This window comes from Pteropus medius, unplaced genomic scaffold (assembly GCF_902729225.1).
Source record: "Pteropus medius unplaced genomic scaffold, Ma_sr-lr_union100, whole genome shotgun sequence".
Lineage (NCBI taxonomy): Eukaryota > Metazoa > Chordata > Mammalia > Chiroptera > Pteropodidae > Pteropus > Pteropus medius.
The window spans coordinates 4,415,202-4,438,710 of record NW_024348242.1 but is presented as its reverse complement, the minus strand read 5'-3'; the positions used below and the strand labels follow the sequence as shown (position 1 = coordinate 4,438,710).

Sequence of the window (23,509 nt, the reverse complement as noted above, 5' to 3'; positions counted from 1 at the left end):
CCCTTCCCTAGCGCTGACCACTGTCACCTCCCAGCTGTTCAAAAGTGTTGGCTTCCTTTTTTTCTGGTCCATTTCTTGTAATTCCTCTTCCACACTGCAGTGCAATTTTTCTAAAGTACATATGTGTCATATACTTTCTTTTTCGCTTAGAAGCCATCATTAGCATCCTTCGATCTGCCAGGGTGATAGCTATATAGCCTGTGAGCCATACCTGGTTCGAAAACCAGTTTGATTTGGCCCACGTGTTTTGAAGAACTGGGACTGTCCTATAAAAACCTGTATTTCCAGCTTCTCGTGGGAGACTGGAGGATCTGGCCCACAATCCCACATAGCAACAATCAGCTGGAGCCGAGGGCAGCTGCACACTTTAGACAGGCCACAGTCCCCACCACTCCCTCTTACCTGGCCAGCGTCACTCATTCACGCGCCTGGTCTCTGTGAGATTTTGAGTTTGTCACCTCTGCCCTCGGTGAAAGGTCACATTTCTTTGATCGGTTCACAAGGTTCCCAAACGACATTTCCGGTGCCATTCCCTTGCCACTTTCCTCCTCACTTGTTAGTCTCCTAACTTCTAACAGATAAGTGTTTCTATCACACATCTACACTTAGCTCCCCCGCTAATCTGAGAGGTCCTTGGAGATGAAGTCCGTGTTCTTGGCAGGAAAGGCATAGCACGAGCATCCGGATGACTCACCCCTGCTTTTTGTGAGGGCTCACAGTAGCCCCTGTCACTCTGCGGGCCTCTGTGACTCTGTGAGAAGGCCTTGACTAACAGGAGCAACTACTATAGGCTGTAGCACCCCAAGATGAGGCTGGGCAGGTAGGTCTGAATAAGGTATTCAGGTCGGAGTTTTTAGCAAATGAAAAATATTCTTCATCTGTGTTAGCAGATACTGTCCGGATTCGTGTAAACACAAGGGCTTCCATTTTCCTGTGTGACTAAGGCCTTTCTTTTCTCATCCTTTCCGTCTGTCTTTGTCAAATTCTCTTTGGAGAATTAGCTGGAAGGCAGAGAATTTAGGAAGAAAAAGGTAGGTTTCTCATTCTCTGAAAGCCTACTGTGAGTAACGTGTGCGGAGGGGGAAGACGGGAAATCTTTTTTGCCGTAAACTTAAAATTGCTCTAAAAAAGCCTTCGAAAATATATAGCAGACTTTATTGCTCATCTTATTTTTACTCCTAGCTATTAATTACAGTGCCTGACGGTTTATTGATTTAAATGCTATTCTATGCTATTCTATGCCAACTATACTTAAGTTAAAAAAAAAAGTTAAAATTAAAAAATAAACAGAAATGTTTATTTAGTAAACCTCCCTGGTGTTTTTGCTAGAGGCTTCAGGACCCCCAAAATGAGGAAGCTGTTATCTGCTGTCTGGAGTTGGGTGTTTAGTAGGGGAAATAAAACAAATCCGTAAATAATAATAAAGAAAAGCAAATAGAATAAGCATTTTAAGGAAATATTTTCCAAAGTGGTAGACATACCACGGAGGAAATGTGAGATTATTTTAGGTGACACAGAATAATATACACATGCATTTTGACCATACGATTTTATTTTAATATGTGTTCAAAAAACAAGTACAACTGATCCATTGAAGTTTTGGGAGAGAGAGCTGTTGAAATTTCCAGGGGCAGAAATAGAAGGAATAGACATTTCAGACAAAATGAAGATCCTGGAAGAAGTAAGGCTGGAGGGGGCATGTGAGGAACGTTTGAGGAGTTTAGACTTTGGAGGATTGAGGAAATAGTTGAAAAAAACAGAAGCGACAGCCTTCTCTCTTCTGTTGCCCCTCCCCCCCTCCCTCTCGCCCCTGGAGCCATTGTATCGCCCATTATTGTCACCTGGGAATTCTGTTTTCTCTTTCTACTGTGTTCCATGGTGGGGATATTATCCAGATTACCGAAGCCGGCTCCCTGAAGTACCAACACTTAAAAAGTTTCTCAACCTCTTCCTCCGATTCCGCATCAGACCAAGAGACCTGAGAACCATCCGCCCAACAGCTCAAGCCATAGCTCGGTCCTCTCTTCTCCCTCACTCGCTGCAGTCCCCACTCTGCTGGTCACGTGCCCTAAATCTCTCCGCCCGCACTGCTACCACTCTGGCTGGTCCACGGTTCTGGAGAAATGCGCCTGCCTCCTGATTGGTCTTCCTGCTCCTTCCTCCAACCCGTTTCCAAAACTCAAATCGGACGATGCTGCTCATCTGGTCAGATGCTCCTGTGGCTCCTCGTTGTCCTCAGCGGGAAGAGAGGGGGCCGGGAACCAAGATAGTTGACAAAGCGATACAGGAACTGGCTTCAGCGACTCCAACGTGAGCCATAACTGCGTTTAGTATCCGAAGACTGTCTTATAGGGACTGCTGGGGACACACTTTTTTCCCCTCCTACTCCCGGATAAGGATAACTCCTCTTTTGTCGGCCTCGGCCTGGGTCGGCATCTTGCAACAGAACCTTCTACGATGATGGAAATGTTCTAGGTAATCCACATGCAGCTTTTGGGCGCTTGAAATGGGGCCAGTGAGAACTGAGTTTTTAATATTATTTAATTTGTTAATTTAAAATTTAAAAGCCACATGTGGGTTGTGGCTACCATATAGGAAGCCTAGGATACGTCTTCCTCTAAACCCCAAGCCTTCTGGGAATCTCCCTGTCTGATCTGCACCATTTCTGCCACCTACATGCTCACCACAAAGTAGTGTCATGGTTTACTCGTGTGTCCTCCCCCATCTCTACAAAAGCCAGCCTAGGTCTGATTTAGCTTTGCACGCCCAGAACATAGCCCAATGCCTGGCATCAAGGGCACACTCGGTAGGTACGTCTTGAGTACATGAATGAACTAGTGAAGAGACGGTCCCAGACCTTTGCAATTTATTTATTCTCCTGGCTGTGAGGAGATCAGGAAGGGCGGGTTGAAAGAGAACTCGCCGATACACTGGCCAGGCTTATCTGGCACGGTGCGGGGCCTTGCCGTGCCACCTCCTCCGATGTCCTGTAAGATAGCATATCCCTTGGTACGTGACAAGGGCAGGAAGTGGACATGGCTGTGGGGGCTGCCTAGCAGGTGACAGGAGGAGGAACTGTCTGTGGTAGCGTGTTGAAAAGACACACCCCTGTGTGTTTCTCCTTTATTCCTGCACCACTGCCACACTCACGACGCTCCTGATGCCAGATGGGTAGGATGTTTTTTCTACCCCAAGCGGTTCTCTGTGACACCATCTGGGTGATCCGCAATTCAGTTCAATTCTGGCACTAACCAAAGTTAGTGCCGACCCCATCGGTCAAGCGTTTGGTCCCATGAGACAGCGCCCATGTCAGATGCCAGCTGCGAGTTGTGGGTCACCAGGTTACCCACGGCTTCTGTTTGACTTGGCTACAATTCGAGGTTCCCATGACCCCCTCCTCGGATTCCATCATAGGTTAGAACAGCTCACAGAACTTGGGGGAACGCCATGTTTATCAGTTTATGACGTAATAAAGGATGTGATCAAGGATACAGATGAACAGCTAGATGAAGAGGCACACCGGGTGAGTTCAGAAAGGGTCCCATCTGCAGGAGCCTCTTGTCCCCATGGGGTTGGAGCGTGTGTCACCCTTCCCGTCCATGGGTGTGTTCATGAACCCAGAAACTCTGAACCCCATACTTTGGGGATTTTTATGGAGGCTTCATCACCTGGGCACGTTCCATCATTAACTCCATTTCCAGCCCCTCTCTCCTCTCTGGAGAATGGGCGTGAGGCTGAAAATGCCAAGCTTCTAATCGTGACTTGGTCTTTCCGGTGACCGGCCCCCATCCAGGAGCCCCCCAAGAGTTGCCTCATTAGGACAAAAGGTGTTCCAGGGAATTCCAAGGGATTTAGGAGCTCTGTGTCGGAAACCAAGGACAGAGACCAACATATATATATTTCTTATTATTTCACAGGTAGAAGTCCAGGGGCTGTACTTCCCCATAATGCCTTTCCTGGCCAGGAGCCTGAGTAATAGCTTCCTGTGGTCACTGTAACAAACTGCCATATGCTTGGTGGCTGGAAACAACAGTTTATTCTCTCACAGTTTTGGAAACTAGAGGTCTGAAATGAAGGCGTCAGCAGGTTGTGGTCCCACCAGAGGTTCCAGAGGAGAACTTGTCCCTGCCTCTTCCAGCTTCTGGTGGCTGCTGGAATCCTTTGCTTGTGGCCGCATCACTCCAATCTCTGCCTCTGTGGTCACATGGCCTCCTTTCTGTGTGTCACTTGTCATTGGATTTAGGGCCCAGAGAATCTAGAATGATCTCATCTCAGGATCATTGTCTTAATTACATCTGCAAAGACTCTTTTTCCAAATAAGGTCATATCCGCAGTTTTGGTGGGTAATGATGTGGACATATCTTTTCTGGGGTAGCAGTTTTTTTCAACATCAGTGTTTGAACCCTAGAGTTCCTTTCTCTATTTCAAAATGCTTTCTCTGGAAGGGAGGAAGAATTACTGACTGCATTTAAGGTCTAAGGGATTTACCGTATTTTTTGTTTGTTTCTGCTCGGTAGGGCTGCAGTCCAGGAGAAAGCTGGGGGCCCAGAGGTTAAGGGGAGCGAAGGGGGTTGCTTCACAGTGTGATGAGGGGTCACCTGAACTGACACACGCTCTGATCAGGAAGTTCCTTGCCATTTTAGAATGAGTCTTAAGAATTGCTAACAGTGGTTTTTTCCCCTACATATAAAATGCAAGAAAAATTCAAAAAGACAGGGAGAAACTATAGATTCAAAGAGATTTAAGAGATATATTAACCAATTGTTTGTACTCTGACTCAAACAACTCCAACTGTTAAAGAGTATGAGATGTTTGGGGAAATTCGAATACTGATTAGCAAAGTAAAGAAATAAAGGAATTGTTGCCAATTATTGTAGAGCGATAACGGTGTTTTGGTGATGTTTAAAGAAAGACTCCTTGTATTTTAGAAATAAATCCTGAAATATGTGTAGATGGAATTATATGATATTTGAGATGTGATTCAAATTAGTCCCACAGGAGAGATGGGCAGAAATAAAGAAGAGAGAGGCCAAGAGTTTTGATTGTGATAGTTTGGATTGTAGAAACATGGACATTCATTGTTCTATTCTTCCTACTTATATATATTTTCCATAATAGAAAATTAACATTGAAAGCGACTTAAATCTTTACCAGTGGGGAATGAGATAAATAAATGATAGGGATTCCATTCAATAGAGTATTATCTACTTATTAAAAGAATAACAGCATTCACTTGTATGACACCCCCTTTGGCCCAGGCCCTGTTCTAAGCATCTCTGCTATCCATAGAGAGTGAGACTGAGTTATGCATACTGATAGAAAAAGATGTCCAAGGTATATCGTTAAGTAAACAAACAAACAAAAACAAAACCACGAAACACACCAAAGTTTGTGTAGTAAACTTTGCTTGGGTTGATGAACAACCCAAATGTTCATCAAAGGATAAATAGATAAATTGTGAAAAGGGATGAAGTACTGACACATGCTACAAGGTATGTGAACCTTGAAAACATCCCCAGTGAAAGAAGTCAAAGGTAACCAAAGGCAACATATTATAGGATTCTATTTAAATGAAACATCTACAATAGGTAAATCATAGAGACGGGAAGGAGATCAGCGATCGTCAGGGTCTGGAGATAGGGGACATTGGGGATTTGACTAGGCAAGGATGGGTTTCACCACGAACTTAGCGAAGGGCCTGCTCCGTCATGATAACATTGTATCATTCTTTGTAAATTCATTCTCCTCTATAGTGAATATTTCAGGGCCTCTCGTCGCAGAATTGGTTGTGTCCCCTGTTGGTCCTGCGTTGCAGGAAGAGCAAACGATCTTATTAAACATCTGCTTTTTGAAGAAGCTGAACGGGTTAGTTTTCATGACCCTCTGTCACGCCTGCTCCCTCCTTAGCATCTCAGTCCCCTGGTCCTTCTTCCTTTAAACAGAGCTTCTGGGATCGAGAGCTCCAGCGACGGGGTGGTTATACACTGCTTTTGTCCTCCCAGCATCCAGGTGCCCTCCTTTTGGCATTAATACCCTGCTTTTCTTTGGCGACTCATCCATCCCTGGGGTTTGACCATCTTTGAGGTTTGAGAGAATTTATCTCCATCCCCTGGCTCTGGGAATGGGCATATGACCCAGCCTGGCAAATCAGAGCATCTCATTCCTGCAACCATTGTGATTGGCTCAGAGGTAGGTGTAGGACTCAGAGGCTAACGATTCACTGTTTTAGCCCATTTGAGCTGCTCTAACAGAGGTTTATTTCTCACAGTTCTGGAGGCCTAGAAGTCCAAGATCAAGGTGCTGGCAGTTTGTCTGGTGAGAACCTGCTTCCTGCCTGCTGTCTGCTCGTTGTGTCCTCACATGGCAGAAGGGGGAAGGGCGCTCTCTGGGGTCTCTTTTATAAGGACACTAACCCTACTAATCACTCCACAAAGGTGCCACCTCCTAATGCCATCACACTGAGGGGCAGGATTTCAACATATGAAATGGGGGAGGAGAGCGAAACATTCAGTCTATGGCAGATACATACGAACCTGAGTCGTTTGCTAGCATTGTTTCCCAACCATCAGAAAAGATCATCTCTCTTTTTTCTGGGGTTCCTAAACTCATAGAAAATAACCTCAGTATTTGGGGAATATGAAGAAAGCATAGGGAAGAATCCAAGAGGTGAAAAGAGATAGTTCCCTTTCTAAAAAAATACTTTTAAATTTGAAATAACTTCAAACTTACAGAACAGCTGCAAGAATAGTACAAAATTAGTCCCATACATTCACCCAGAACTACCAGGCGTAAGCACTTTGCACACGTGCTTTATCATGCTCTGCGAGAGAGAGTCTGGCGTATGTTATTTTATCTCTAGGATCCAGCCATGCCTGAAACTGGGATCCACTCCTGTGGATTTGTGCCATCTTTCTCTTGGGAAAGCAAGTCTTGAAGGATCTTCATCCTTTCAAGAGAAAAAAGTGACAAAAACTCTCTTCGCAGAAGGAAAAGAATGAATATTTTCAATTTAGCGCAGAGCCAAAAGATGAAAAATGTATTCGTTTTGAAGGTAGCTCATATAACTTGGGAATAAATGGAGCCCTTTTCACTGAGTGGTTCTCATTCCTGGGTGTCTCCATCCACTTTTGTGTTGTTTTCAGTTTTATGTAGAGCCCGTGTCTGATAATTTATTGATAATATGAAAGTATTATTTACTTAAACACATGAGATCGATTGAAGGTTAGTCCTACGGTGTTTCTCTTTGGGCCAGGCCTTATCCTAAGAATTCTCAAACACCTTCTTGAGTAGGAGAGAAAGGAATTCAATGACAGCCCATTTAATCTGCCATAGTTCATAGCAACCTACCTTACATACGTATTATGTAGTAAGTTGGGAAATTTATAAGTTATTATGATGCCTTACGTCTTTGCAGTCATTTTGGGGTTTCTTCAAAATGTACATTTATGAGCTGTGCTTTGTAAGGGCATAACATCCGTTGTGTGTATCATAATGGGGAGAAAAAATGTTGGGAAACAGGTTTTAATAAACGCTCGTCAGGGCTGCCTTAACCCTTTGTGTCCATCAGAACTAATTTGAAAGTGACACTCCAAACTAGCTTAAGCAAAAATGGAAATTTGTTGACTTTTCCAGGGTTAGAACTGACGTCGGATGTGCCGGAATCAGACGTGCACCACCTTCACAGAGACATAGTGGCAAGACGGCCGTCAGCACCTCTGCTGGGCAGCCTCTGAGGCTCAAGTCCAGGGAGAGACAGGGAGCCTCTTTCCTAAGTGCTCCCTCAGGAGTGTGCCGGGATTCACTCTGAGCGATCTATCCTGGAGTTAGGCCATCGCTGTTGCCAGCAGGACACTGCCGATTGCGTTAGACCTGGGTCACGGGCTCCACCCCTGGACTCGGGGTCATGAAGGCCCAGTCAGACCCCACGGGTAGAGAGGTGGACACCTCCAAACCAAAATGGACCTGTTACAGAGAGGAGATGCTAGAAAGGCAACCAACAAATATCCGCTCCACCCCAAGTGATTACTTTGAAAATTCCCCGGAAAGGGCCAGATGAAAGGAAATGTCTGGCTGGAGGGCCAACCCAGCCTCAAGAGCAGGAAAGAAAATAACCCCATGATCTCTTGAGAAAATAGATCACGTTATGACAAGGTGTCACATGTGGTAAGAAGTCGCTTCTAATTCAAAGAGCCATGGAAATGCGTTCATTCTCTTTGCTAGACGGCTTCTCAGAAAGCGAGCGTCAGAATGCCCCATCATCCATGCCTCCCCTGAATGACTGGTCTTGCCACATCACTTCCTCATCATCCTTTAGTTCGGTCTCACCATCATCCCCTTCCTTCAGGCATGTTTTGCTTGACCACAGGTTTCCCTTCTGTGTTGAACAAAACATCTGACTTTCTTATAGTATGATTTAGGAATGCATTCTGTAGTATAATAGAAAACCCTACTGTATTGTTTAAACAGATGGGGGGGAGGGTGTTTGTCTTTCACAATAGGAAGCCCTGGAAAGGAGGCAGTCAAGAGCTGATATGGTGACTCAACAATGCTATCAGGAACACAGGCTATTTATACATTTTCCAGCCTCCATCCTTAGCAAATGCATCTCTATTCTCAGGCTAGTGACTCCTGTTGCAAGATGGCTGTGGTCCCTCCAGGCTGTGTACACGACTTGGTCAAAAAGAAGGGAGAGAGGGCAAGGCTTTTTTTTTTTTTTATGTGATGCCTCACCTCTTTATGTGAGAAGTGTTAAATGATAAAGTTTTAAAAGAATAAAAACATGACTCTTATTTAATTATAAAATAAACATGTCGAAGATTTTACTTCACTCATGAATTAATACGGGAATCAATACGATGTTAAAACCAATTCAAAGGAGAACTTTAGAACACACACACATAGGCAATTATACATGCATACACGGGCAATCAGGAGTGCTGAAATTCATTTACAAGTAGATGAAAAAGCTGTCAACAGTAATAACTGCAGCTCGTCCAGACAAAAGGGATGCTGGGAAATTCAGTATCTTAAACTAGACTCATCCTATCTCAAGTGAAATAGGATTGTTAGGAAGTCTGCCTCACCTGTACACCCATTTGATATGTCAAAGACAGTAGATTATTCAATAATTTTTAGCTCACGTGAGTATGAGGATGGCCGTGGATGTCTACTGGTTTTGACACGTCACCATCACTCCCTCTTCTGGTCATAGTGCCTCAAGTCTCCTTCGGGATATACCTGATCCCCACTCTCCAAACCCAGCTCCAAAGGTGGACACTCAACTCAGGGCTTGTCTAGTTATGGTGATTGATTTAGGGATGGACACGACTGGAGTCAGGCCAAAGAGATTCAACTTTTGGACATTCGTTGGAACAAAACTGTGACTTACACTAGAAAATAGTAATACTTAAGTCTGAAAGATACCTAGTCCATTTCCTGACAATGCTTAATGCGTACGAGGATTCTGTATCCTTTGCAATAATCCCACTGCCTTTCAAAGCCTGTGGCTTCCTGGTGAGAAACCACCACAATGTTTCTTTATTTAATATGTTGTTCCTCTTTTTAGCACCTGAGAGCTGACAGGCTGTGGAGGGCACTAGGAAATACAAATCTGGGTTTGAATGCCAGCTGCATCAGGCAGAGTCCACCCAGAAAGCAGAATCCCATCTAAGTATGTAAAGCAGAGGAGCATTTCATTCAGGGGATTGTTTATACAGGGAATGGAACTGTTGAAAAACTAAACAGAGGTGATCGAGGCAACTCAGACATTAGCGGCATCGAGAAGCCATCAGCAGCCCTAGGCTAGAGACCAGATCCAGGGAGGAGGCTGTGATCCCCGACCATGGCAGACAGAGAAACAGCTGCTGCCAGAGATGCTGCTCAAGAGGGCGAGGGGAAAAGATGGGAAGAAAGCTGTTGCCGTTGGCCGAACCCAGCTAGAAGCTTGGGAACAAGGAAGCCTGGGAATACAGTCTATAGGAATCAGCTGTCAGCTCCCCCTTCCCTACAAAGTGGAGCAGGAAAAGGGTGAGGAATAGAACTGAAGACATTGGGTCCACTATGCAGGGCTGGCCGCCTCCCCATACTTCCTCACATCTAAGGTGACATTGATTGTAAGATGCACCCTTAATCTGTGCACCACTAGGAAAAAAAAATGCTGCCAATTAAACTATGACACGATGCGGAGACTCCATCCATTACAATGTATCACGATATGAGATTAATGTGAAAAATATACATCTTAAATAAAATATGCTATTAGCTGTGTGATCTTAAGCATATGCGAACTGAATTCATTTCCACCTTTAAGGTTCAATTTTACTATCTGGAAATTAGAGACACGAATGCCCACTCGATGGGGGTTTTTATAAGGATTAAATCAGCTAACGTGTCTAAGACTATTTAGTGAGAGTAGGGACTTTGTCTTTCATTCTTTGTAGCCCCAGTGTCTAGCACAGTGCCTGGAGCAAGGACGTTTTGTGGAAGGAATGAATCCACCTTGACTTTGTATCTCCCCAAAGAGCAGGACCTTGGCACATACAGGGAGGTGGGTGTCAGTAAATGGAAGCTATTATTATTGGAATTGGAAGCTACTATTACTGGAATCAAACACGCTTGGGAACAGGATCTTTCACGAATGTCATGCAGTTAGTGACTCTCTCGCAGTTTGGGGGGACTCCTCTTTAAGAAAGATGTCCGAGTGGAAGTCACAGTGGCTGGTGGAAAAGAGTATGCCGATGGCTTCGTGAACACATGAAGTTAAGTTCTGAGCAAAAAAGTTAGGGCGATGGTGGTGGCAATGGCGAATGAAGTTATCAGGGAAGGAGGTGGCGGATGAAGCAAAATAGAAAAGAACACCTTCTACCATCTACAGAGCTCTTGTCTGTCCTACTCTTTCTTCAATCTTCAAAGCTCTGCAAATGTTATTTCCATTTCACAAATGGAACTCAAGCTGAATATGGACGTGAAGGGTTTTTCTCAAAGTGAAAACTAGATAGAAGCAAAGCTAAGTAAACTACAGAGTCTACCAGGCTTCAGGGTCCCGACGGGAAGCCTGAGATTCAGACAGATTAATTCCAGTTTGCATCACATACGAGGACAGGTAAACACGAGAAAGGTGGTGAAAACAGTTGTGAGCGTAGTGAGATTGTGGGCGATGAGAAAATTGTAAAGAGCGTTGATATTATCTTTTCAAGAATAATTCTGGCAATGCAGGGAACGGGGTGAAATGAAATCAAACGCCTCTTCCAGCTGCAGTCTCCCCGCGGAGGACCCACTTAGCCATCAAGACCGAGGTTAGGCCGGAATCCGGCACGCGCTCCGTCCGCCCGGGCTCACTTGACAGGACAGGGAGTCACTGCGACTTTCGACGCACATCTCCGCGTTTCCAACCGGCCTCCGCGTCCGCTCGCGGACCGCCAACCACCCAACGTCTCCCACGGGCAACGAGCACCGCCTACTGGCCGTCAGCCTCTCGGCGGCCTGGCCCCGCCCCGAGCGAACTGCGCATGCTCCCCACTCCTCTTCGCCCTTCAGGCTTCTCGCGACAGCCACCCAGCGGCGGCCTGAATCTCGCGATAAAGGCTTATTGTCTCGCGGGACCGCGGCTGGCAGACGGGCTCTCAGTTGGCCCGGGCCGGAGGAGAGGAGTTGCATGTGTAGCTTCAGCTGGCGGTAGTGGCGGGAGCGGAGGTGGCGGCGGAGACCGCCTGGGTAACGACCCCTCTTGCTTCTCCCGCTTCCGAGAAGCTCGTAGAGAGCGTGGGGAAAGCTGAGGTGCTCCCCGGCGGAAGGGGGCCGGGCCGGGCTTCTCCACCTCCCCGCCCACATGGGCCCCTCTGGTGTCCCCGGGATTGCCCCTTCGCCACAGGTCTCTCCCCTCCCACCTGGCCGTCCTTGTCGCCTCAGTGCTCTTCTATTCTGCTCCTTCCCGGTTCTTCTGCCCCATTTTCTCTCCTCAGACTCTGGTCTTCCCGCCCCCTTCCCATCCCGTCCCCATTCCTGACTCCTCAGTGTCCCTCCCTTGGCTTTTAGCTGCCCCCACACCCTGCCCTCTGGCACCCTCGGTGACCCACCCATTCCAGCCTGCTTTCTTCTAGCTGCTTCGTGGTGTTTATTGCTGCAGTTTGCATCCCTTCCACCTCACCCCAGACCTTTAGCCCCGTCTCTAAGCCGTCCTCTCCATCCTTATTTCCCATTGCTTCCTCTTTCACTAGTGCCCCGCGCCCCACGTTCTTCATGGTCTCACTGTCACTTGCTTCCCTGTAGATCTGGTCACTAGCGTGCCCAGAATTGCTCATATTTTATGAATCCTAATGGCAGCTTGTGTCTTTCACTTAACACAGAAATTAAAGAGAGTTGGGGCGGGGGAATTTCAGGTGGAAGGAGGCAAGACTACACCTGAACACTGCTGCTCTGGACTCCTGGTCTGAAACGGTGAAGATGTGTTATTTTCCTTGCTTGCAGGTTTGTGAGATGGCTGCTGACATTTCTGAATCCGGTGGGCATGATTGCAAAGGCGACCCGAGGAGCAATACCAAGTTAGATGCAGATTACCCGCTCCGAGTCCTTTACTGTGGAGGCAAGTGTTGGAAGGCAGACAATGGCTTTTTACTTACTGTATTTTTATGCATTTTGATAATAGTTTCACATTTGGTCCTAGAAATCCCTTTTTCATCTGTCTTTGTCATTTGGTGACTCCTTAATTTGGGGCGTGGGGGTGGGTGGGTGAGAGACTGGTGAAGAGGAGACGTGGATTAACAGAATCCCCCCCAACCCCTGTGACTTCGTAAGGCTGATTGAGTTTTGTTATGATATTGGTCTTACTTGGTTATGTTGCTTGACTTTGGAATCATGGACCAGGGTTTGCATCCCGACTCCAGCATTACCAGCTATGTGACTTTGGGCAAGTTACCTAATTTCACTAAGGGTTAGAGGTTTGTTTCTTAAGGTCTGAAAAATGAAGACGATGATTGCATCTTAAGTCAGATGATCCACGTTAAGCTTCTGGTACAGCAGCTAACACAAGAACATAGTACAATAAGTGCTAACTAATTATTACTATTAGAAAAGTATGCTAGTTTACTATGGTTTGTTCTTGTTTATCGGATGTAATTAAGAGCTGTTTTTCTTTGTACCCTGTTTCAGCGAATCTAAGAATCCTTATTTTATGATACACCATTATTTTAGGATCCACCAAGAAAGAAAAAATGGTCAGATTGATATGCTATAAGATCGTTATAAAAATTTAAAAAAAAAAAACCAGAATTGGTGAAATACAGTATATGAAAACCATCCTGTGGAATCGCTTATGTCTCTCAGCTGAGGTGGCTTTTGAACAACTGCACTAAAATATAAAATCCACCCCAGTGATAATTTATGTTGACCAGAGGTCCCTAACCTTTTTGAGAATGGTTTATTTTCATTTCCCTCCCTAGTTTGTATTGATATTCCAGGCAGCGGGACAGGGTTACTCTTTCCTCAGGGAGTTTAAGGTCTAGTTGTAGGAAAGCACTTAGGGAATATTAAATGCTAAATTAAATGATACTGTAACTATGAATTTGGAGTTCAGGAAAGGGAGCGGTCTTTGTTCAGAGGGAGCTAGGGACGTTTCCAAGGAAGTGAGAAACATAAGGTAATAGGTAGGATTTGCAAGGAAAGGTGAAAGAATTCATAAGAACAGTATGGTGGCAAGATTCAATATGCTATCTTTAGGGGAGAGGAAAAACGAAGAGCTGATTGGAGCAGAATGCTGGTTGGAGTACAGTGAGAAACAAGGGCAGCTAGGATGGGGGTCATTTCTGGGGAGACATTTCATCTTCAGGTTAGAGACTTCAGACTCTGAAGCCAATCTGAATTTGAGTCATACCTTAGCCATTTACTCACTGTGTGACCATGGCCAGTTCCTTCATCTATAAAATAGATAACAGTAGAGCCTACTACTGAGGGCTTTTGAGAAGAAAAAATGGAATATACTCCCAACCGCTCCACCTCCTAATACCATCATTTTAGACGCTGGGATTTCAACATAGAAGTTTTGAGGGGCACTGAGCATAGAAGGTTTCATGGATGATGATACTCTGTTCTTCATACTGCGTCACATCAGCAGTGTGACGTAGTGTCAGGTTCCACAATTAGTGACGTGAAGTTTGAAGGTGACTGCTGGATCTTTGCGTTGAAAAGTATAGTTTACAAATAGTAATCTGTGGAGGCAAATTGATTTTAAAAGCAAATATCAGCGAACTCAGAAGAATCGTTCAAATATTTTCATTGTATTAGAATTTTGCCGAACTGAATATTATTTTAAAATGGTATACAGTTTTATAGCTTTAATATTTGCTATAATGAATGGTATTTAACCTATAATTGCATACTGACAATATGTCTGAATATCTGTACCTACTATTTGAACTTGAACTGTGAGGGTTATAGAGCTCTGTTTAGCCAGGGAGAGTTTTAGCAGAAGGAACTCTAAACTTGAAATCAAGAGATGCTAGATTCCAGTTTTCTTCAGCCACATACCACCTTTGTCATCAGATGAACTATTTAACCTTTTCTAGGGCTTCATCTATAACACAGTGATGATGGGTTCAGAAGGCAGGCCAGTCATCTGGCTGGCACATAGCTACGTTGCCTGTATATGTTGTGAAACCTCATTTAGTGGTTAAGGGCCTGAGCTTCAGAAACAGACCGGGGTTCAGATCCCGTTCCGCTGACCAGATAGATTAATGTGGGTTACCTGTGCTGAGTCTCATTTTTTAATTTATCGAACAGATATGGTAATTCTTACCTCATAGGGTCATAATGATTAAACATAATAATACATAAAGAGCACAGCAAAGTGCCCGGCACATAATAGGTGCCCAGTACATGGTCATTGCTGTTATTAGTAATGCTGTACCATTCCACCTCTCCCGCCCAAACCTCAAGATGTTGGGCACATTGAACTACTCCATTCTTCACCTTAAAAATAAAAACAAAATAAGCAATTGACCCAGTAATAGAATTATAGTTAAAATCGGGAAAGCCTTCGAGTTCCTCTAGTCCCTTAGGCTGTGCGGGCTATACAATGACAAGATTGAATCAGCCAGCGTGCCTTTTAGCTTTACAATTTCATGATCTTATGTAGCATAATATGAAAAAGGAAAGGAAAAGCATACTGCAGGGAAATGGTAGCAGAAATGCTACTGAAGTTTATAAATGTGTTACTATGAGTAAAAAGAAGTAGCGGCTGTTTTGATAAAGCTGTCAAAAATAATAATCAGTTCCATTCAAGCTTTGTCATATGGGGAATCGTTCCCACCTTATCTTAGTTTCAGACTCTCTGAAGTGGTTATGGTAAAACCCTAAGATATGTAAGGTACTATAGTCGGATGTCCCATCAACCCAAGGAGACATTCTTTTTTAGATTAAAAAAAATCAAGGTAATACTTCTATTAACCACATGCCTTTTACCTCACAAACAAAAACAAACAAACAAACAAAAAAACGCTGGGTAGCATCTGAAAGGTAGTACAGAAACGGTAGAAGCATTTTGTCAAATTTAAAAGTTATGATGAGAGCTGTGTGTATATATTTAAATTTTTAAATCCTTTTTTTCTCTCTCCATTTCCCCAGTCTGTTCATTACCAACAGAGGTAAGTTTTAAAGTTCTTTTTTAACTTCCGCATTGGAGGTCGTTGATTTTAGAGCTAACTCGAGAATTTTGTTTTCTTATTTTTTATTTTCTGTCATTTGATAGTAGAGTTTCAGCCCTTTTACAGAGAACTGTGGTTTAGAATAATTCAGTGGTTTTTTTAAATTGTTTTCTTTAGACTTTGAGTCATATGTGTATGTCATTTGCATGTTGCTATACAGTTTGGATTTTTGTATGGAACCCAAGAGTAGTCAGCTAATAAAACAAGAATAACCTTACAGCCAAAATTTAATGACTAAGCAGAGGAGAGAAAGCAGAAATTATGCATAAGACTTCTGTTACTAAGCTTCTAAGCCAGGCTCTATGGGCAAGTCATGAAATTAATGAGAGCAAGAAGTAGACATGCTCGTTTTTGTCTGTTTGCTCCTTCTTCTAAGGCCATTCTGTTTGATGGAGAGGAAATAAATTATTATAGTAAGGAACTGCCTAATTCTTTTTAATATCTAATTTCTTATGGGGCGTTTCCTGGTTGAATACAGATATCTTGTGGATAAGACGTCAGGTGGGAGTAGTTAGTTTTATCATTTTTTATGTAGCAAGTGTAGGAAATGATTTTAAATTGAAATGTATTGGTTGACTGAAAATGTTTTGTTGTGATTCAGTTTGCTCTTTTTTTTCCTTCTAGTACTGTGAATATATGCCTGATGTTGCTAAATGTAGACAGTGGTTAGAGAAGAATTTTCCAAATGAGTTTGCAAAACTTACCGTAGGTATGAACATTTTTTTTCTTTCATCAATGCTTGTATACCTGAAACAAATGCATATAAGGCATTATTTTAAAGATGTGAAAGTCCTTTAGTAGGATCATTACAGAATTATATTTATGTTTATGAACTTTAAAACTATTTTAAGTTCTTGAGTTAAAATTCCTTATATAAAATCACAAACTGCTCTATGTGTCTTCTCTCCCTGAGACAGGTTAGGTCAAAGTATCAACTTTCTCATATAAAGAAGAATAAATGATTTAGAGGCAAATATATTTTCGCTCATTCATTCAACAGATTATTTCTTGTGAGCATGTCATATACTACACATAGTTTCAGATGCTGAGGATAAAGCAGTAAACAAAAGATCTCTGGAAGTTATATTTTAGAAAGGGAGACAAACAAAATAAGTAAAATAAGACAAATGAAATAAATGTGTTACATATTGGTAAGTAGAGAATGGGGAGATAAGAATTATTGGGGAGGGAATTTGAAATATTTAGGTAGTGACCAGGAAAGATTTTGCGGAAAAGGTGGCATTTGAACAAAGACTTAAAGAAAATGAGGGAGTGAGACCTTTGGAAACCTGGGAGAAGATTCCTGGCAGAAGACACTGAAGCAAGAACTGAACAGCTTATTCGGGGAACAGCAAGGTGGCTTTTCTGTCTTGAGCTTATCGGAGGAGGGGGAGAAGGATAGAAGATGAAGTCAGAGAAGTAATGGAGCACCACATCTTTAAGGCCACATCTTGGCTTTTACTCTGAGTGAGGGGAACTATTGGAGGGTTTTGAGCAGAAGAGTGATGAGGTCTGACTTTGTTTGAATAGCATCTCTTTGGCTGCTGTGTTAAGAATAGACTGAAAAGGGGCATAGGCAGCAAAGCAGACCGGATAGGAGGCCCCTGCAGTAATCCGTTCAGGTGATGATGACGACCCGGACCAGGATGATAGCAGTGGGGTGGTGAAAAGTGGTCAGGTTCTGGATATGTTTTGAAGGTAGAGCTGTCAGTGGTTGGATGAGAAGCCTCAAGTCTGGTGTTACAGTCAGTCTACATGTTTGGCCGTGAACATGACCTGTCTAGGGCATGATGCGATTTGAGGAGGGGGTGAGAAGCTCTTATTCAGGACCAGACTTCCCGCTAACTAGATTAGCATGTTTAGAAGCTAAACACTCAGAGTCACTATGAGTGTTTCATGCTCCTCTCATGTGGCTAAAAATCATAATCCTCACATATCAAAGACCACTTTTTGCCTTCTGTCACCATATACTTAGCATAACGACTTCAGAATTAGGCTTGATAGGAATCTAGTACTATGACCATTTGCTTTATAAATATCATGCTCAGTTATTGGTTAAATACCTTATTTGTGTATGAGGTTCATCAAAGGTGATGTTTTAATATTAGTATGAAATGATGTTAATGCTTTTGGATTTTGTTTTTATGTCTAGAAAATTCACCCAAACAAGAAGCTGGAATTAGTGAGGGTCAAGGAACAGCAGGAGAAGAGGAAGAAAAGAAAAAACAAAAGAGAGGTGAGACCTAAATTCATGATTTGATTTACACAAACCTACCTTCCCTCTGCCCGAAAAACTAAGTAACGAAAGCATTCCCAAAGTGAGTCACATCTACCTGTTACTGTAATTCCATGTGTATATTACCCTGAGAATCAGATTCTCAGGGTAGTCGGATGTGATATGATTTGGGCTTTATCAGTAAATTTGACCGAAGAAAGCATGCTTTATTTGCTGTATATGTACTTAAAAAGCAACCAGCCAACTCGTTTATGATTTGAAAACTTTGTTACCGTTTTAGAATACTTGTATATTCTGTTTAATTAGAGAGGACGTTTATATAAGTTTTTATTCTCTGATTACTTCTGACAGTTGAATTTCTCCTAAAACTACTTTCTCGTGCTCTGGATCGTGTCCCCATCTTTTTTCTTCCTTGATTTTTCTCCTCGACTAAAATTAGCTCATAAATATTTTCAGGACTTTGCATCTTTGAAAAAAATTCCCCAAGAGCCTGTATCTTTCTTTCCTTATCCCCCTATTTCCCTTCATCAAGGCAAGTGTAGTTCTCAACTATAATGCTTTTTCTTATCTCTGAACTTGTTCCCTTTTCCTGAAGTATCCTTTCTTAAACCTCTCCAGCCTATCTCCCTTCACCTGGACAATTCCTTGTTCTGCAAGAGCTTAGATGTCACTTCCTCTAGGAAACCTGTTCTGTCCTTCAGAACCAGAGTGAGCCGTTCCTCTGCAGGGCTGTGATAGCGCTGTATTCGTGGATCCTACTATAGTACACATCAGGTTGCTGGAATCACTTAACCTTTTCTGTCTCCCTTCGCTGGACCGGAGTCCTGGAGGGCAGGGACTATGTTCTGTTCTGCTCATCTTTGTGTCCTCAGCCCTCGGCCTGGTGCTTGGCACAGATTACTTAAATATTTATTGAATGAATACTCGTGCATGTGTTTATTAATTTTGTATTAGAAAAACTTTAGAAATTACTATTTGGTACTTTTAAAAATTAAAGACAGTATTCTCTGTGTTAAAAACAAAATAATTAATGCCGAGCTCTTTCTTAAATAAAGGTGGAAGGGGTCAAATAAAACAAAAAAAGAAGACCGTACCACAGAAGGTTACGATAGCTAAAATTCCCAGAGCGAAGAAGAAATACGTAACGAGAGTGTGTGGCCTTGCAACTTTCGGTGAGTTTAAGCTTAAGTACGTTTAAAGTGTGCGAACTATTTTCTCGCCCCTGTGTGCACTCACATGCGCGCGCGCTCGCTCGCTCTCTTAATCTGGTATCGTGAAAATTTCACAGGTCTATTTTTTGCTAAGAAAATATAAAATGAAATTTTGTACTTCTTACTATAGCTTCAGAATCAAATTTTGAAGAAATTTTCAGATCTTTTCAGAGGGGACTGGTTTAGCTTTTTCCTTTCCAGAATTCCTGCTTGGACACATTTTATGTAATAAAATGAATAAGGATGGCTAAATAGGGCTCCCTTTGAAGGCTGCCAGTGCTGTTCCTCTGTCCCTGCAGGCTTGGTGGCAAAGGGTTGTAGAACGGCTTGTCCCCTCTGGGAGTGACAGTGGAAGGTGAGGGAAGGTAGGTAGTGGCAGAATGTCCCGCTTCAGAGCTCTTTCTGTTCCTGGGGGCCTTGAATGAGTAGTGAAATGGGGGTGAAATTGTAAACTGAGGTCCCTTCATGTGACAACACAGATTGAAAAACAGTCACTGAGTATTAGGTTTGTTTCTCTGCTCTGAATTATCCTTTTATAAAAAGGGATAAACACATGAACTTCATCATACTTGAAAGTGTGTGTATGTAATGTTGGAGTTAATGTGTTCCTGGATTTATTTTGGTCTTGCTGTATGAGTTATGAATAGTATGGATGATGCTTTTTTATGTACTAAGGCTTTATTTGCTCTTGAAAATATTAGTTTAATTGTTAAGATTACTGCCTGTGGTAGTTTGTAATTATTGCTCTGAGAGGAATATGAAATCCATGAATACAGTCTGTTTTTATGAATTTGAAATGCAAATTAAATTTCAAAATGAAAAAAATATCTTTGAGATACAATTTCAATTATAGTCTTGCTTTTTTTTTTTAAATAACAGAAATCGATCTTAAAGAAGCACAAAGATTTTTTGCTCAAAAATTCTCCTGTGGTGCCTCAGTCACAGGGGAGGACGAAATCATCATTCAGGGGGACTTTACAGATGACATAATTGATGTCATTCAGGAAAAATGGCCAGAGGTGAGTATATGGAACATACGCATCTATAGAAATAAGTTCTTGAAGCAAGTTGCTTTTCACAACTCATGAAATGTAATTATGTGTTTTCTAGGTGGATGATGATAGCATCGAAGATCTTGGAGAAGTGAAGAAGTGATTTTGAAAATTTGTCTGTATTTAATGGTCTGAACTGAGTTGATATGGCCAAGGGGGAGAGGCCTTTTGAAAAGATATATATTTATCCTACAGTAAAACTGTAGACTACCCTCGCCCTTGGCATTTTCACTGTTCTGTACAAGGCTGCTTGTTTTTTTTTATTGCCAAAGTCTAATGAATAGGGGAGACTGTCATGCTTATGCATGAAATAGAATTTAGTCAAATAAAAATTTTTGGTCACTTGGTACTGACTTCTCTTTCTCCCTTTTTAACTTTTTATTTTTGAAAAAACACTGTAGACTTTTTGTGGAACGCTTATCTGTTGATTATTTTTAAATGGCCATGATTTAATCAAATCATGATTTTTTTTTTTTTTTTTTTGAAGTTTTTAAGCTGAGTAATATTTTAAAGAATTTGAATTTGGCTTCATCCCCAGTAATAAGTATCTCCTTGCTTCTTTGGTGTGATAGTTCTGAGATGCTGCACATCTAATAGATTCGTGGTTGGATTGGCTTCATTGTTACCATCCATGTGGGCACGTCACCACACTGTCACCACACTGTCGGTAGGAGTTGTTCGAGCTCTTCTGAAGATTATTTGTAAAGTATATTAAAAGCCTTAAAACCATCTGCACTGTTTGACCCAGTAAGCCGCTTCCTTGACATTATCCCGAAGATAGAAGTCTTGCGTTCATCATGATGTTACTCATGTTATCAAAAAATTACATACAAATGATACACATGAACAATTGGGAGATTGTTAAAGAAATGATGTTGCATCACATGGTCGACGACTAGGTATATATTTTAAAATATTTTCCAAGAATACTTGGAAAGAAATTGAATGACGTTAACTGGGGTGCAGACCCCAATTCCATTTGATATTGTCATCATTATTGTTTTGAGTGGAAGGCCACTCAGGCTTAGAGTTCTTGTTCCGGCTACAAATTATGTGTGTAAAATTCTGCTAACCAGTTGAAAATAATATAAACCATGTTCAATATATTGTCTGGGAAATAACTGAAATGTTTTTTTCTCAGAAGAGAAACAGTGACAATTTTAACGAATGCACTAAATGAATTTAAACTTTGTTTTTATAAAGGTCTTAAGTCAGGTGCTACAAATTGAAAAGATTCATGGTATTTTAATTGCTTGTAGATACCTTTAAGAAATTTAGAACCTATTGTTTACTGCCATGCAAATTATAATCTTGAATGAATGGTTTTTAAAAAATAATTAAAATCTTAAAATGTGTAGTAAAGATGTAAATTTAAAAAATGAAATTCTGCATTAACTGAGTTTTACTAAATACAATTATCTAATGAAGCAAATTTAGCCACCAAGATCATTTGGTATGTGTTACGTATGCCGTTGGTGCTGGAAGATGTCTGTGTGCCTGTATCAACACGTGACTTCATGTAAAGATTCTCAATGTTCACAGTTCTTGGCAAGTGCAGTAGATCTTACTGCAGGAAAATGCAGAATTAAAATTGTCCTTGTGTATAACATGCGAATCTTTTTCTTTGACCTGAATTTAAAATGCAGCATAGTTTTAATCTCATGAAAATATAATAGAAAAAGGATCAACTTTAATTCATACATTCTCTTTGTATATTTTGGAATGTTTTCATAGTATTTTTAGCAAAAATAATGCTAACCTTTAAACTACTTTAGCTCATAATGTATATAAGAGATTTGCCATGATTAAGCTGGCAATTTCAAATGCAAATACAGTTTTGATATGAATTTTATTCATTTAAAAAATAGATGTTGACAGTGATTTTAAATTTCTTTTTAGTTATCACATAGAAACCTCAGTAAGTCAGTTGTTGCTTAAGATATAGTCTATGGTAGCTTTCTTGCCGTTAGTTTAAAAATTTGATAAATTACTATTATAAAGATGAATTTTTACTTTTTAGATCCTGTCTTTGTTGTTTACTAAATTCCTTTACTTAGGAAATAAGATAGGGAGACTGGAATGAGTCCATTTAGCCCATTACTTTGAATTAGGGTGTGTGTAAAATCAGATGCAGTATAATTCTTACAGCTTTTATAAAACATCTATTTAAAAAAGATCTCTTTTTAAAGTTTTTTGTTTTAAAGAAAACCTACGGAAATGAACTTAAAATACTGAGATTTTTTGATTTGCAACTAGTCACAATACTCTTGCCACGTTCATTAATATTTACCAACCATAACCTCATTGAAATTGACATTCAGTCACAATCCTTTTCATCTCTCACTGCGACCCCAAGGCACTGCATAGTCATCTACTGATGGGCTGTTTTTAAAAACTAGTCAGAATTTGCTTTCTTGCTTTTAAATTCTAAGACATCGTCTTGTTGGGTCTCCTAAACATAAGGCTATCCCTAAGGAGGCAAAGGTCACCCAAATCGGTAAAGCTTGAAAACAAGAAATTTTATTTTTTCCATTTTCGATTTTGTGAACATGGCCATACTTTGCTAATTCATAGTCAAAATGTAAAATTGCAATACCCTGACTATTTGGTCTTGTATCTTGCTGGTAATGCCATCTTATGGGTTAAGCAGTAGGGATGGGTGAACGTGGGTTAAATGTGATAATGTTTTTCATAGTCCAGATCCTGTATAACAAAGAGGAAAAGGGAATAAGGGGTGACTGAAAACACATGTTAAAGCGTATAGGTTCAACCCAGAATGTGGTAAATTTTGCCATGGTGACGTTCCAAGGTTCTCGTTGCTATTGAGGAGCTACATCACGCGTACAAAAATAGCTTTATTTTTATCTGATTCTTAGTTTCCGAGCTGTCTGCTAGGATGGCCAGCAACTTAACTACCAGGGCTGGCGTCTGCTTCCATCCATCCAACCATTCGAATGCCAGGTACCGTTCTCAGTGCCGGGTGTAGAGGGCGGCTAACGAGACTGAGCTCACACTTCTGTAGGCAAGTAAGTGAGCAGCTCGAGTGTCCAAACCCGGGGCGACGGGGACAGAGACATCCTTCAATTTGCTTCATCATTCACTGGGGACTGGAAAAGAACCGGTACTTCGCGGCCCGTAGGCAATGGATTTTACGTTCTCAGTTAAACCATTCGCGCGCCCCGGGGCTCGGCTTTGCAAGAAGCCAGGCCGGGAAGGCGCCCCCGCCGGGCGGGGTGGGAGCCGGCATCGCGCGCCGGGTCGCGCGGCCGCCGAGATGTCGCGAGAGCGGGCCGACCCCCTCGGCGACGCGGGCGG

General features: G+C 42.1%; 1 protein-coding gene across 2 annotated transcripts; it reads left to right on the top strand.

Moving 5' to 3' along the window:
* Positions 1-11,556: 11,556 nt before the first annotated feature.
* On the top strand, positions 11,557-21,801 carry DENR (density regulated re-initiation and release factor). 2 transcript variants are annotated; one of them, XM_039879326.1, is made up of 8 exons: positions 11,557-11,712; positions 12,466-12,580; positions 15,616-15,635; positions 16,320-16,404; positions 17,848-17,931; positions 18,987-19,103; positions 20,022-20,161; positions 20,253-21,801. In XM_039879326.1, the coding sequence occupies exons 2-8, from the start codon at positions 12,475-12,477 to the stop codon at positions 20,295-20,297; spliced, it is 597 nt and encodes a 198-aa protein (XP_039735260.1). In that variant the 5' UTR covers positions 11,557-11,712; positions 12,466-12,474; the 3' UTR covers positions 20,298-21,801. The 2 variants fall into 2 exon arrangements, with proteins under 2 accessions (XP_039735260.1, XP_039735261.1); XM_039879327.1 differs by having other exon boundaries at positions 11,613-11,775.
* Positions 21,802-23,509: the final 1,708 nt, after the last annotated feature.